A 15,104-nucleotide genomic window follows, 5' to 3' on the forward strand; every position below is an offset into this window, starting at 1 on the left:
AGGCCTTACCTATCCGAACCGTTCCAGCAACACTCAAACTTGTCAAAGATGCAGTCGTTCTCATAGAGAGAGCAGAGCTTGCTGCGCAGGTACTCGTGGACTTGGTGGGTCTCCACCGGCCTGCTCTCCATGTTGAGGTCCCACACCTTCACCGACAGGTAGTCTCTGGTCATCATGTACCGCCCACTATGACTGAATTTTACATCAGATATGGATGAAATTATTTCTGAGAAGAAGGACCTACTGCTGGGATCTTCAGGCTCTTCAAAAACTGAAAAACAAAATAAAACGTTTTCAGCTTCTGTTTAAAAATCAGAGAACAAATCATTTTCAAGTTCAAGTAGGACGTGGCCCCTTCACAGAGACTCTGCAAGGGCTTGGCCTCAACAACACTAGGTCTTCTGATCTTTCTGATTCTCTAGGTTTTCTGATCTTCTGTGACTTCCGTGGGCAAAAGCTTCGGATACGACATTCTAGCACCAGCTATGGACAAGGGACGGGCATCAGAAGCGGAGACACCCAAGTCTCATCCAGACCCTGAATCAGAACCTCTAGGCAAGGTCCTGGGCACTGCAATCTGTGGGAGCTCCTCGGGGCATCCTGATGTGGGCCCAGGTTCAGCACCACCGCATTCCTGTAGGAGTGTCTTTGCATCCTCATGGCACCAGGCCCGAGCACGTGAAATCCTATTGCATACACATCACAGGAAGACATAAACAGCATTATATGGTCACGCAGACACAGCGGTCTGCGCCTCTGAGAAACTGCCTGCTTTTCGGAGGGTTGATAGCTTGTGGGTCTGCAGGAGTGACCACCTTGACCGGCAACACTGTGGTCCCGATTTTAACCACCAAGATGGTCCCGCCTGTCAAAGCCAGCCAGCAAAGGTTTGTCTCCAATACTGAACACTCAAGTTCTACTGTGACAAAACTGGATTCCTATTTTCAGAAAGATCTGAGTGCTTCCTCAGCAGACTTTGCTTTCTCTGCAGTAACTTGACAGAGTTCCCTCCACCTGCACCTGTGGCAGAGAGAGGTGCCCACGGCCCCACTGGGCCACTGACCGCCCTAGCATAAGGTCATGCCTTAAGGTTTTGTAAACTTCAGGCCAGGAGAGATGTGCTTCTTTTTTTTTTTTTTTTTTTTTTTAAGAGACAAGGTCTTGCTATGCTGCCCAGGCTGGTCTCAAACTCTCGGGCTCAAGTGATGCTCCCCACTCAGCCTCCAGGGTAGCTGGGACCACAGGTGCGCACCACTGCACCTGGCTTGTGCTTCCTTGACCTTAAGCTGCTTTAGGTTTTTTCCTTTTTTCTTGATGTAGGAGCCTGTGTGTTTGTTGGCTTAGTATCTGAAGTTAACTTGAAGCCAGCTGTGCCGACACCAAGCATTTACTCAAGTAAGTCACTCTGATGACAAATAGAACTGGAATCTGAAATTACTTACTCAAGAATGTTACGCTTAAGATACAGGCCAAACGCTATGACACACTTATCTTCATCGCAGGAATTCTAGTAGAAATACAGAATTCTTAAAAACACACCTCAACCTCAGGAAAGAGAACAGGCAAAAAGGCTGCTGAGCAAGGTCGGTGGCACATTCCACCGAGGCGCTGGGGGCGCCGCTGCACACGAGCAGTGCCTCAGTCTGGTGGGACTGACTGGCGGCTTCCCCGTTAGAGGAAGTCAATGGACACGTGTCTACCTGTTGGCACTGGAGAATGGTCAGCAATGTTTCAGGACACTGGGACACGCTGACTACAGTGCTCTGTCAAGTCGAGCCTATTCTTTATGGCTAAAAATAAAAACAAAACCAGAACCCCCCTCACCTAGAAGGAACTTGAAAGCTCAGTGGATTAAAATGCTAGACTTTCAGCTCAGGGAAGTGGCTTCCAATCCAGCCAAGCTCAACACAAACAGAGCTTGTTCCAGCACTTGGGAACAGCCTCCTGTGTGCTGGCGGCTTCAGCCCAGGTCTCACGCACAGAGGCAGAGGCACGGGTGGCTCTTGGTGGGACCCAGTGCTGGCAGCCTCTGAGGAGACACCCAGGCTCTGGGCATAAATGACCCGCTTCTCGGTGGTGCCACAAGCACCCACCCTACAGCCGCAAGCCTGTGGGAAGCACGACCTCGAGTTCCACTTACTAGCAGCAGCTCTGACAGCCACGCTTGGACGGCCCCAGCAAAGGAGGGCTCCCCAGGTGCGCAAAAGTATTTGGGGAACAGGAAGAACCCTCTAAGTCTTTGGAGACAAGTCAACGTCTGAAGAACAAGTGGTTCTAAATGAGAGGCTTTAAAAGACGCCAGGTACGGCTGGGCATGGTGGCTCACGCCTGTAATCCCAGCACTTTGGGAGGCCGAGATGGGGGAATCACCTGAGGTCAGACCAGTCTGGTCAACATGGTGAAACCCTGACTGTACTAAAAACACAAAGATTAGCTGAGCATGGTGGCTCGTGCCTGTAGTCCCAGCTACTCGGGAGGCTGAGGCAAGAGAATCGCTTGAACCCGGGAGGCGGAGCTTGCAGTGAGCCAAGATCGCACCACTGCACTGCAGCCTGGGCGACGGAGCGAGACTCCGTCTCAAAAACAAGACGCAGGCACTTACACTTGGAGTGTCTGTCGCACAGGGCCGAGGAGCGCATGTCGCACAGTCGGATGGTCCCTTTGCTGCTGCTGTAGACGAACACGTTGCACTGGTGTGGGTGGAACTCAGCTGCGGTGATGACTTCGGTCAGCTCCTCCATGTTAGCAGGCTTGATGTCCACGATGTCTGGAAGGGCGTGGTTAAGGCACAGTGCTCGGCTCAGCTGGTTTTCATTAGTTACATTCAGTCACGTGAAATAGGATGAAAATAATCCACACGGTGAGGTTTAGGGGATTAGCTATTAAGAAGGCCGATTACACATCCTGAATTCCAAAGGAGCGCCTGGTAAGAGGATTGGGATGAGCACACTCAGACGGCAGCAACGCCCCGGCCCGGGGGAGACCCCGACACACGAACACCACTTTCATCTTGCTGCTATTATTGTTATACAGAAAGCCCTTAATAGCAAGATAGTACATACTTAATCATATAAATAGGAAGAGCAAGCTAGCACCATCTGTGCAAAATCCCACACTCCCATACAAAACTACAAATGCAAGAAAACCGCCATATTGCAAAAGACGTTGCTCTTCCTGACATGAAGTTTATTCTGTGTAGTTAGAGCAGATCCAACATGGCAGGCTGCCCTATACAGAAATCCTTCGACTGAAAAAACGAAGGAAGGGCAGAATTCAGCTGTGGGTCAACTCAGACCAGCGGCCCCGTTTCACCCCGTAAGCTGAAACAACTAAGAAAACCAACATGACATGGAACCCCGGCTCAAGCCGCTGGACAGCAGAGGGAGGACGGCAGGGACCCTGGAGAGGCTGCAGATGAAGCAAGCCCCCTGCTCCCGCCTGCTGGCTGGAAAAGGGCCCATATGAGGAGGGCTGGGGCCGCCCAGACCGTGCACGGCCACAGAAGAATGCAAGTTCTAACTGGAAGCTGCTGCTCAGATGGGTGATTAAACACCGCTCTAACCTAAGCCAGTATTTTCTATCATCCGTTAGCAAATTTAGAAAAAAAAAAACCACCTAAAGTTGGTTTTTCAAATGCAGCAAATTTAGAAAAAAAAACACATAAAGTTGGTTTTTCAAATGCAGCCTATTTAAAATTGTCTCTGACTAAAGCAGGCAAGCAGTGGACTTCGGGTAATTCCCATCACACAGATAACTTTTTCCCAAAGGTAGAAAGAAATTTGTATCTTTAGGGACAAACATTTCAAATCACAGAGAACTTATATCACAGGCTGCTGTGCAGCGACGGTATTTACAAGACCAGACTCTGAGATACAGGTGTATAAAGGAACAAGAGGAATCACTATCTAAAGAGCACCCTCAGGAAAACGCCAGTGTCCCTCTGAGGAAGGATACTAAAGCTTCTATCTGTGATTTCTAAGTGCCACAAATTAATTCTCAGGTCATCTGCAGAAAGATATGTTTCATGATCACTATTTACTGAAATGGAATTTATATGATATGTGTGAGCATTTGCAAAAATTCGCCGTGGACTCGCTTCTACCATAAGATCCATGGGCTTCAATATTGGGACCTAAAAATGGAAGGAAATAGGAATTCAAAACAAAGATCACAGCAGCATGTAATTAGAACACTTACAGTAGATAACGAAAGAGGACAAGTTTATATGCACGGCTAATAATTCTGTTCAGGCAATACCCCCAAATAACCAATTAGCAGAGTTATGAAAATACGCTACAAAATTGAATACTGTCTATTCCAAGTGTTCCCCCTTGCTTCCATTACCGAGGTCGACATTTTCTTCCTGCTGAAGAAAAGAAGATCAGCTGCCACGATACAAGCTGCCCAGGCACCGAGGCCTGCGGCTCCCTCTCCTATGCGTCCTCTGGTGGCCACACTGAGACGCTGGACAGCAAAGTCTTCCTGGGTGGCTCAGCTGAGCCCCTCCCTTTGTCCTCTCCTTGCAGCTACATGCACAAACCTCCTCTCACTGCACCAGGACTATGCTTCTTGGTGCAAACCCCACAAGCCTCCACCGGCTCCAGGGACTGGCAGGGTGTACAGGTGGGTGCTGGGGAGCTGAGGATGTTCCATTTCTTGGTCTGGGGCTGACTACATGGGCATGTCCAGTCTACAAACATTCATGGAGCTGGTCACTTATAGGGCAGACATATTATCTGGAGGTACGTATCACTCATTACACTTCATCTGAGGTTAAAACAAAAAGTAAAAGGTACCTCCCGCACCCATCTCTATGTCGAGTGCTGTGGTCAGGGAGGCTTCTAGGGAAGCCCAATTCACACTGAAATGGAAAGGACAGAAAGGGGAAGGGTGCTGGCTGGAGGCCGCCTGAGGTCAGAGGTGAGAGCTCAGGTGTGAGGAATAGCATCACACATGAAAAAAGGACAAAGGTCTGCATTTCCCTAACACCCAGCTGGAAGAAAAACATAAGCTTTAAAATCAAAACAAAAAATTAATGAGAGTATTTTTTGTTATTCTTGTAATTAGAAACCAAAAGGGAGAGCCTTGAAAGCTTAGGGAAAAAAAATCTCTCAACTGAGTCTTGTCTGGCCAAATTCTGTAAAAAACGAACGTGGAGAAGTGTGTGTAGTGAGACTTCCCCCATTTTAACCCAGTTAGTGCTGACCACAGCCTTGGATTCTCTAGATCAAGAAGAGTCAGTTCAACGAAGTTCAGGCTTAAAAAACACACACCTGCCACAATCCTCTAACAAATCTCCCATTAATCAAAACACATGATAGCTGCAATACTTACAAAGATTCCTTCTTTTATTTAAAAAAATTTTAATTTACATATAAAATGATTTGTTTTCATTTTTAGAGATGGGGTCTGGCTATGTTGCCCAGGCTGGTCTTGAACTCCTGGGCTCAAGTGATCCTCCCATCTCAGTCTCCCAAAGTGCTGGGATTATAGGTATGAGCCACCGTGCCTGGCCAAGATTTCTTCTTTTAATTATATCCCTTTTCTGGCACTAAAATAATTTAAGAGCAAAAATTTAAAAATAGCAACATTTCTGACTCTTACCCAGTTAGGCTCAGATACCTAAATAGCCCATTCTGAACTGTTAGAGAGGTACAATCTCAAATACTGACCTAAGTCATTGTACAGAATTACCTGTCTGTGGTCTCCTCCCCATGCACTGACTAATGAAATAACTATACTTCTCACAAGCCTTCAGTAGGGCCACCAATTATACCCATTTTATTTAGGCTAAACCTACAAAAGCAGCCTTGAATAAAACCAAGACTGGGCCTAGTAAAGGCCCACTGTTTTCCCAAAACGAGCATGTGAACTCATGGGTTGTGGCAGGGTCTGATCGGGAGGAACAGGGGTTTCTGAGGGTGGGGTACGCACAGGTACGTGGGTGGGAGGTGGTGTTGCCTGCAGAAGAGATGGACGAGACTGGAGGGGGTCAAGTGCCCACCCTCGGGGATCCCATCACACTTCTACTTTAGGGTCAGCAGTTTCATGATGAAGGAACTGCACAACTCGTGTTACCGTCACTAAAAATGATTTACACTAATTCATGGATGCAAAGGCAGCGGCACTGTGTATCAGACACCACCACCATTTTGGACTGAAACATCTTGGCTCACATTAGGACCCTATAAACTACATTTTCAGCACATGCCACAGCCTTTCTCACTTTGATGAGCTCATAGGAAACAGGGTGATAACATCGATGTGAGAAGCCTGAGGACACTCCTCCTGGGAAATTGGGGAATGCACGACCCCAGGTGCACCCACCCCGCACGGCAAAGCTGGAGAAATGGCATCAGAACAGACCCAGCATCACTCCCGGGGCACGTGTGTTAGGGAAAGGCTTCTGCAGTTCAGCGTCCTTCTATGTAGCACTTCAAAGGCTAATGTGGAATGGGCTCGCTCACTCGGTCTTCACTTGATAAACAATAGCGTAACGGGCTGAAATCTCATTAAAAACCAGCCACCCAACCCAACCAACTCAACCAGCCACACCCACCCCCCGCAACCAAACCACCCAACCAATTAACCAACCAACCAACCAACCAACCCACCCACCAACCGTTTTCAGATCTAGTAATGGCACTCCCTTGGGACCAGGCAGGGTTTCCTTCCAGGGGACACACCTCTGCACAGGTGCTGGTTTCTCACCAAGACACACCCGGGCTTGAGTCCAGTTTGCTGGACACCCTTCACCATGTTCCATCTAATTTAAGACACACATCAGTCGTACGTAGCACCAGGCCAATTATAAGACATTGAGGTTTTAAGTTTTACCCGATTTCATAGATGTTAAAATGTGAAAAAATCTAGGCCCTGGAATTGACGAAATATGGTCATTTCATACTGCATGATGCGGGGCGGGGGGGGGGGGGGGGGGGGGGGGGGGCGGGTAAGGGGGCACCAACAATGGAGCAAATAGCTTAACAATTAAAAAAGTAATGATGCTCATGGACGGACAGGTGAAGAGTTCTGCACTGTCAGCATCTGCCTAAGTCAACCCCAAAGAAATGCCATGAGAACATCCTGAATGCATCTTGGTGGCCCACAGCTTATCTTTCCATCTGCAGCCTGTGCTGCTTCACCTGCGAAGTGTTCGGAATTCCATCTGAACTTCAACCTGCCAGGTGCTGTTCCGAACCTTCAGAGAGAAGGGTGGTTGGTGTGTCCACCAAGATTTCTGCTGTAGAATTAGATGTGAGTTTTCCCCTTAGTATTGCAGTATTGTCTAAAGACCACATGTGACTTTTTGCCTTTGTGAAAATAGGAGAAAGACCTTGCTTTAAATACATGTGTCATGAGCACAAATGCCTTTCATGACTCAGGAGGCGGACCTCACAGTATTCCACCCAGCAGGACTCTCCAAACAGCAGACGTAAACGTTTATTCTTAACTTCTGAACGGCATTGGATAAAGAAAAGGCAACGTATACCCGTAGTGCTGTGATTCTAAACGGATCTCGAAGTCTTCCATCTTCGTCTTTCAGGTTATAACCTTCTGCTCTTTTATCCCGTTCACTTATTTTCCATAATTTTATAGTTTTATCTGAAAATAAAAACCTCATTCTCCATATGAAAAGAAAAACTGTAACATGCATCACTACTGTTTGAGTATTATATTAGAAAGCAGTGTGGCCCTATGTTGGTTTATAAGCTATGGGGTCTTTGAACATGAATATTTCCAATTGGAGGTGTTTTGCACAATAAACAAAGATGTGGAGACGTGCAGAGTAACATCCTAGTAACTTGCACGTGTGGTTTTTGTTGCATACTTTGAGTTTTCAACCTATCACTTGCTACCCTAGATAACTTACCCTCCCCACAAAATTTAAAGCAGGAATAACTTCTAAAATAAAAAGAAATCTACACACAGAAAATTAAAAATAAAACACTAAATCAGCCACTTAGAAAACAATTCTTACCATTTGTAGAGAGTAGAAAATGAGCAGCATTCTGTTGTGGTAACCACCTAATTTTATTAATTTTTTCCTCAATTTCTAGACTTTTCAAATAGTCAAACTCTGGTTCATGACTTTGAAAAGTGCTGTAAACATTATATTCTCCCCTAGAATGAGGGCGGCTTTTGTTCTGCAAAGAAACATGAGAGCTGTTTTAATGAACAAAGCACAGTGCAGAGAAAATTTCTGTACTATAAATTTGAATATCAAATGACCATACATATTTTTTAAAGCTAAAAAATCCTGGCTCAAAAAAATCTCAAACAGACGAAACTCAGAATCAATGTTTTGGGGAAAAAAACAAAAAAGAAAGAACTTGATTTCCAACTCTTCTATTCCATTTCTAGGTATGCATCTGGAGCAGGGTCTGCCAAATGCAGCCTGCTGTATTTAAGGCAAGTGTTAGTGGAACAGTCAGCCGCTTCTGTACCATCTGGGTAGAGGTGAGTGGTTGTGGAAAGGCCGCATGAGCTACAGAGGCAAAAATGTTTGCAATCTGGCCCTGGAGAGAAAGCGTCTGCAGAGTCTGCTCTACAGGAGATAGCCGGCACGGGCCCGAGGAGCGCGACACAGCGATGTGGCGGCTCCAACACGGTGGTAGTGAACCAGATGCCACACGCGTGCCAACCAGAGGAGAAGGGCACCAGTAAGCCACAGAGCCGTGCGGGCTGAGATAAATGAGCCAGCACAGACAACGGCACAGTGCTGCCCAAGTGAAGCAGGCCGCACAGGCGCCCAGAGTGAGGCGCTGCTTACATATGTACAGAACGATTCTGTTACAGAAGTAGAGAAACATGCTTGGGAAGATATATACCATCTTTGAAATCATGAGCAACTCTGGGAAGGTAGAGAGAGGGAGAAGGAAAAAGACTGGGAGGAAAGTAGCAGGATGAAACGGGGAGGGGACAACAGGAGTGTCATCGGTATCCCGAGCACTCTCTTTCCTTTGATGAAGGGATAATCTCCGGGTAGTGGGTTTGCAGGTACATCTATATTACCCTCTGAATCTTCTGTATGCCCTAAATGAAATTTTCTATTAAGTATTAAATATTTCATAATTCAAAATCAAGGACGCCAGTATTTTCATTCTTGCTCTATAACCAATATCTAATATCTTAGGTGTTTAACATTTTAGTATATATGCTAAAGAAACAGAACTAAACGAACTTTTAAGTCTCGACAGATGTTCCTTTATATTTCCAATCTGATCAAGTATCAGAAGACATCCCAAGAAGCTACCCACACCTCTCTGCTGCACGGAGTCCGATGTGCAGGGCACTCCTTCCACTGAAGCCTCCGTGGGCAGGAGCTGAGCGCCTCGCCGCTGACTGCCCCGCGTGTGCCTGCTGCACAGGGCAGATGTCGAAACTGCTCTCCTCTGACCCTCTCCTACCCCTCCACAAAAAAGCACAGCCCCTCAACAGACGGTTCTATTGCAAGGGAGAAAAATGGAACCGAATTATTTAAAAAGAAAAATCTGTATAACTAAATTAGTCCTATACCGGAGACATTCATCTATCAAGAAAAACCAGCGGAATATAAGCAAAAAAATAAAATGTCCAAGTCAAAGTGCTGCCTGCGCCACCCTTTCTCCCAGGAGCCAGAACAAGAATGGTCCCTGGGCTGCAGGCTTGTCTCTCTGCCATGTACTGGTTCCAACTCCCATCCCAGACACCCAAAACCCACGCAACCCCTCAGCCTCCTCCAACACTCCGAGATCTCATGGACAGCCGCTCTGCTAGGGAAAGGAACTCTAAAGGAAGCCTCGGCGAGGACAGAGACAGGAGAGTAGGGGAGTAACACACAGGAAGAGGAGGAGGAAGCAAGCACCTTCTCTTTTTGGACATGCTGATTTCTGATTTAACCTGATTCCTGGGGACTAGAGCTGAGCCTGGAGGGCAGGGAGCTGCACAGCCACATCCATAAATTCTGTGTGCCTTAGTTTTACCAGCTGGGCTTTCCTGTAAGACTTAATCTGCACAGAAAAATAAGAAAAGCTTGAAACTCAAGGTGCTGACTATGCTCCCTAGCTCATCTTCTGCATAGCCAGAGCTTCCCAACAAGCTTCTATGGGCCTGACTCCTGAACCTCAGGCCCTGCACCTTCCACAATCTGCTGGGGCACTCACCAGCCTTCCGAATCCCCCATGCTCCTTTGATTCTAAGATGCGCAGGTGGACACCTCTGAACCTTGCTGCAGCTTCTAACTGGGAGCTGGGGTCGCTTAATGGGCAGCAGCTTCATCCTCTTGGCAGCTGCAACACCATCCGCGGCCTCTCCGACCACGGATGAAAACGTGCACTGCCACCCTCACCCACACAGAAACACAGGACCACAGTGAGGGTCACACGTGGCAACCAGCGAAATATTCTAAAAACAGATGGAACATGCAGGCCTTTCAGATGTTAACCAAAATATGAAGGAAAAGAAAAAAACTGCCTGGGGTTTATCAAGTTGCAGTTGACTGGGTTTATTAAAGAACTTTAGTAGGGACTTGCTCCTGTGTAAATCTGTCACTCACATAACAACTTAATATATCTTAAATAAGCACTTAAAACTCCAATACCCAACATATTTTAGAACGAGATGCTTGACTTTTATCATGGTCTGTTTTATATTTGAGACTCTTATTTTTGGGGTTAAGCAACGATTCACAAAAACAAGAGAAATTCCATTTTCCATCCTAAAATCTGTTAGGCGGGGATGAGGTATTTTCCCTAAGGCTGCTGCTACAAGGACAGACTTTTTAAAGAAGCTAAAAGTGAAGTTTTGCAGTAAGATAACCATGACTCAGCAATTTGTTAAAAAATCCTCCTGCTGCTCAGGCGTGGTGGTCCATGCCTGCAACCCCAGTACTGTGGGAGGCCGAGGTGGGTGGATCACCTGAGGTCAGGAGTTCGAGACCAACCTGGCCAACATGGTGAAACCCCATCTCTACTAAAAATGCAAAAATTAGCTGGGTGTGGTGGTGCGTGCCTATAATCCCAGCTACTCGGGAGGCTGAGGCAAGGAGAACCACTTAAACCCGGGAGACGGAGGTTGCAGTGAGCTGAGATCATGCCATTGCACTCCAGTTTGGGCGACAGAGCAAGACTCCATCTCAAAAAAACAAAAACTCGTTCCGCTTTAAAAGTATTATTTAACACCACAACCCACTTTTACTTCTGTTGAAAAAGGTAAGGTGTATGGTTCTTCTTTTTTTTTTTTTTTTTTGAGATGAAGTCTCACTCTTGTTGCCCAGGTTGGAGTGTAATGGTGCGATCTTGGCTCACTGCAACCTCCGCCTCCCAGGTTCAAGTGATTTTCCTGCCTCGGCCTCCCGAGTAGCTGGGATTACAGGCATGCACCACCATGCCCAGCTAATTTTGTATTTTTCGTAGAGACAGGGTTTCTCCATGTTGGTCAGGCTAGTCTCGAACTCCCGACCTCAGGTGATCGGCCCACCTTGGCCTTCTAAAGTGCTGGAATTACAGGCGTGAGCCACTGCGCCTGGCCAAGGTATATGGTTCTTAAGTAGCATCATGTGATATTCTACTTCTGAGATAAAAATACAAAATTATAAATATATCAAACTGTGAAGATTTAGAAAGATTGATAATATATTTACTACTCACAAAAGGATTTCTTACCATCCCAAATCAGAGAAAACAGGAATTATAAAAAATCTTTAACTACCTGGACATAATCAAAATTAAAGCTGCAACAGGTATGTTTTGATAATGAAATTGGTTAGCACCTGTCAATTTTCCCCATGTGGCCCAGGGACAGCCTCCTCCAGGCTCCCCTTCCTGGGGGCAGGGCCAGCGCATCCTGCGTACAGATCTGCAGAGTGGGGAACCAGGGCCCACCAGCCTCTAAACCAAAGTTCACCACGTAAATTTAGAGACCAGACTTTGGAGATGATAAACTGTCCCTTTCATCTGTTAGGAAACTCAGAGACAGGAAGGGCAAGGGACAGTATTTACACTCTGTTAAGGAAAAGGCAGGACAAATATTTCAGACTCCAGGCATGGCTGCGCCGAGCCAAGGTTCCTGCCCGGCATCCTTGCCTACCAAATCATGATCTCGCTTCCTTTATCACTGCTCATGAGGACCTCTGACGAGGCTCCAGAAAGAAGAGGGAGGGGGCTGGCAAGGCATCAGTGAAAAGGAAGTGCCGTGACCTGGAAGCCAGTGTTTGTTTATGAGCTGTGGGCTCCTCCAAGGCCCACACTCTGAAGGTTCCCTTCCCTCTGGACAGGTGAAGCCTTCAAGGGGGCATGGAGGAGTGAGTGCTGCTCACCTCTCCTTGAAGGGAAGAGAGAATTCACACCCCTGCCAGACTTCTCTGCAACAAGTGCTGAGAAAGCTGCTCACAGCACAGTGCCCTACAGAACGCTCTTCTCCCTCACGGCAGGGCAGGATGGCGGGGCTGGGCCAGAACCCGCACAGGCGAATAAAGCGATTTTCAGAGACAGCCGCCTGAGTTCTTATGGAATGAAAGCACATAAATGCACCTCACCATCACCCTGCATCCTTCATGGGGTCCCCAGCGGAATCTCCTCCCTACTCTGAAGACAAAGGCCTTGGAGACTTCACCGGGGCTCAGCAGCTGAAGCCAGAACTTAGAGAATTTCCGAAAGGAGACTCTGTATGGCTAATGTGATGGAACTGAATCTTAATGAAATGAGACAATGAGAAAATAATTTTGCTTCCTCCCTTCTAAGTTATATGCGAAAGGTTGAATAATTGCATTTGGTTTGTGGACTGAAAATTACTGACCTCTTGTTCACGCTGAAAAATAACAACTCTGCCGCCCTTGTCTCCTGTTGCAAGAAGATCTCCAGAGTAATTAAACTCAACGGTGGAAATGATGTCCGCTGTCAACAAAATACAGAAGCGATTTACCAGATGCGGTTTTGGGGAGGAGTCACGATACCAAAAAACTAATAAAAAGGATCAAAAGAAAGATAAACATATACAACGTTCTCCCAGAATAAAGCAAAATTGTCATGGCAAACTTGTAATTGCCAAGCGGCCACTCCCTTGGTTCTGGTGCAGAGAACCTGCCAGCACAGGTGAATGGGAGTTTTACTCCACCTCCACGCCTGGGCCCCCGGTGCACCAGGATTTATCTAGACTGCGTTGTCTTGATACAAGGATAAAGTGTAGAAACTTAGAAAATTCATTTTTAAAAGAAAAAAATGGAAAAAAATGGGTCCTGAAGAATGTTGCCTAACTTTATAATGCACACCTAATGTTAACTTTTACAATAAATCTGATTCTTATACAATAGTAATAAAAACGTTGTAACATTCTATGCTTTGTTGGCTTCTGTACAATGTAATATTCTAGACAGTAGAAGTTCCATGTCACTGTCTGGATACAGTTACCACCATTGATAATGATGACATCATTACCAAGTGAGACAACTGTCAGGGAGGCCTTGAGATCTCTGACACCATAACAAAGACCCCAGATACCAGCTCAACAGAGGCCAAGACCCCGGGGCAGAAGAAACACCATCACTGAACAGGGCAGAAGTCCTCAGATGTCCTGAGGCTAACCCTTCGGGTTGGGAGGGGAGGGTCTGGATTTATGACAGACATTTAAAAAAAAAAAAAAAAAAAAATCCCAGGTCTGTCACTTGGACAAAGATTTTATATTTTCAGGGAGCAGTTCCATGATGGACTCTGGAGGAAGCTGGCTTCTCTGCAGTGCTGCTGTGTCGTGTGCGGACTGACGAGGAGAAGGCCTGGTGTGGTCTCCCGAGGGGCCTAAAGGCCTGGTGTGGTCTCCCGAGGGGCCTAAAGGCCTGGTGTGGTCTCCCGAGGGGCCTACCGGAGCTTGTCCTACGGTCACAGCGGGACTCTTCGCCTTACCCTGCAGTGTGGGGGAGTCTCAGGAACAGCTAGAACACTACAAGCTCACCCCCCTGCTGGGCACTAACTCAAGGGCTCACCCAGGGCTCATGGTATCTTTAAAGTAAGAAGTAAAAAACCACTAAATGGTATTGTAAACAACCTACTTACTAACATATGGGCCCTAAAGCTGAAGTAACTCGAAGAGCTCCCCCTAAAAGTGGCTCTACTAGAATGCAAGTCTGAAAGGTCTGCAAAGGCATTTTAATCGTGTTAGTGAAGGATTTCCACCAACATCTACACAGCGAGCTCCTGCGACTGGCACTGTTCACCGGCTTCACATGGGAATCCCTGGCCTGGGATTTCTTTCTTTTTAAAAACCTTCAGACTTTGGAAGAAGGATTAGGTTGCTTCTTAGAAGTGTCACTATTAAATTACTGAAAATAACCTAATTTGCTTAAACGAAACTAAAATACTATGTATCGGATTAAAAAGGTCTACATCTATGTCATTTATACCCAGAGGGTGTATAAAATTACATAATTAATGGTATTCTAGCTCTGTCAGTGATTTTCGAACTTAATTAAAATGGACTGAGTCTTTTAAAAGAGAAACTCCCATAACTGTTGGTGCTGAGAAATTTCATTAAGCTACGCAAACATGCGTGAACCTAAAGTTAGAAATACTGCAGCGCTCAATGTCTAAACCCAAACTAAATACACAAAATTACAAACCAACATTTAAATTATCAATATCAAATTAACCTGATGGAGATAGTTTTTAATAACCAGACTGATGCTGAAAGCATAAATATGGTATTAAAGACACCAAGTTATGTTTTCAGTTTTTTTTTTTTTTTTTTTTTTTTTGAGACAGGCTGGAGTGCAGTGGCTCGATCTTGGCTCATCGCAACCTCCATCTCCAGGGTACACGTGATTCTCATGTCTCAGCCTCCTGAGGCACTAGGATTACTCGCGTGCGCCACCACACCCAGCTAATTTTTGTATTTTTAGTAGAGATGGGGTTTTTGCCATGTTGACCAGACTTGTCTCCAATTCCTGGCCTCACGTGATCGGCCCGCCTCAGTCTCAAGTGACCAACTTGTCTCAGCGTCCCAAAGTTGAGTTAGGTATTTTAAAACTACCATAAACTTCACCATGGCTGCATTCTGCCTCCATTTCCCTGCTGGGGTAGGGGGAGCTTCTGCCCACAGTACAGCCTGGCACCTCCTGGCAGTCCTGGGGAGGC

The 15,104-nt window shown here is 46.4% G+C and overlaps 1 protein-coding gene across 9 annotated transcripts in view; it reads right to left on the reverse strand.

Moving 5' to 3' along the window:
- PPP2R2D (protein phosphatase 2 regulatory subunit Bdelta) overlaps positions 1–15,104 on the reverse strand; it is a 50,672-nt gene that overhangs the window by 7,499 nt on the left and 28,069 nt on the right. The window contains exons 3-8 of one of the 9 annotated variants that reach the window (XM_003904424.3): positions 12,778–12,875; positions 7,982–8,147; positions 7,493–7,605; positions 3,955–4,132; positions 2,603–2,767; positions 10–271 (exon numbers count right to left, since the gene is read on the reverse strand). In XM_003904424.3, the coding sequence (XP_003904473.1) occupies positions 10–271; positions 2,603–2,767; positions 3,955–4,132; positions 7,493–7,605; positions 7,982–8,147; positions 12,778–12,875 (982 nt within the window). Of the gene's footprint in view, positions 1–9; positions 272–2,602; positions 2,768–3,954; positions 4,133–7,492; positions 7,606–7,981; positions 8,148–10,145; positions 10,387–12,777; positions 12,876–15,104 lie in introns of those variants that run through there. The other 8 variants (XM_009215656.4, XM_009215653.2, XM_009215650.2 and 5 more) reach the window with 8 other exon arrangements.

This window comes from Papio anubis, chromosome 11, assembly GCF_008728515.1.
Source record: "Papio anubis isolate 15944 chromosome 11, Panubis1.0, whole genome shotgun sequence".
NCBI classification, from domain to species: Eukaryota; Metazoa; Chordata; class Mammalia; order Primates; family Cercopithecidae; genus Papio; species Papio anubis.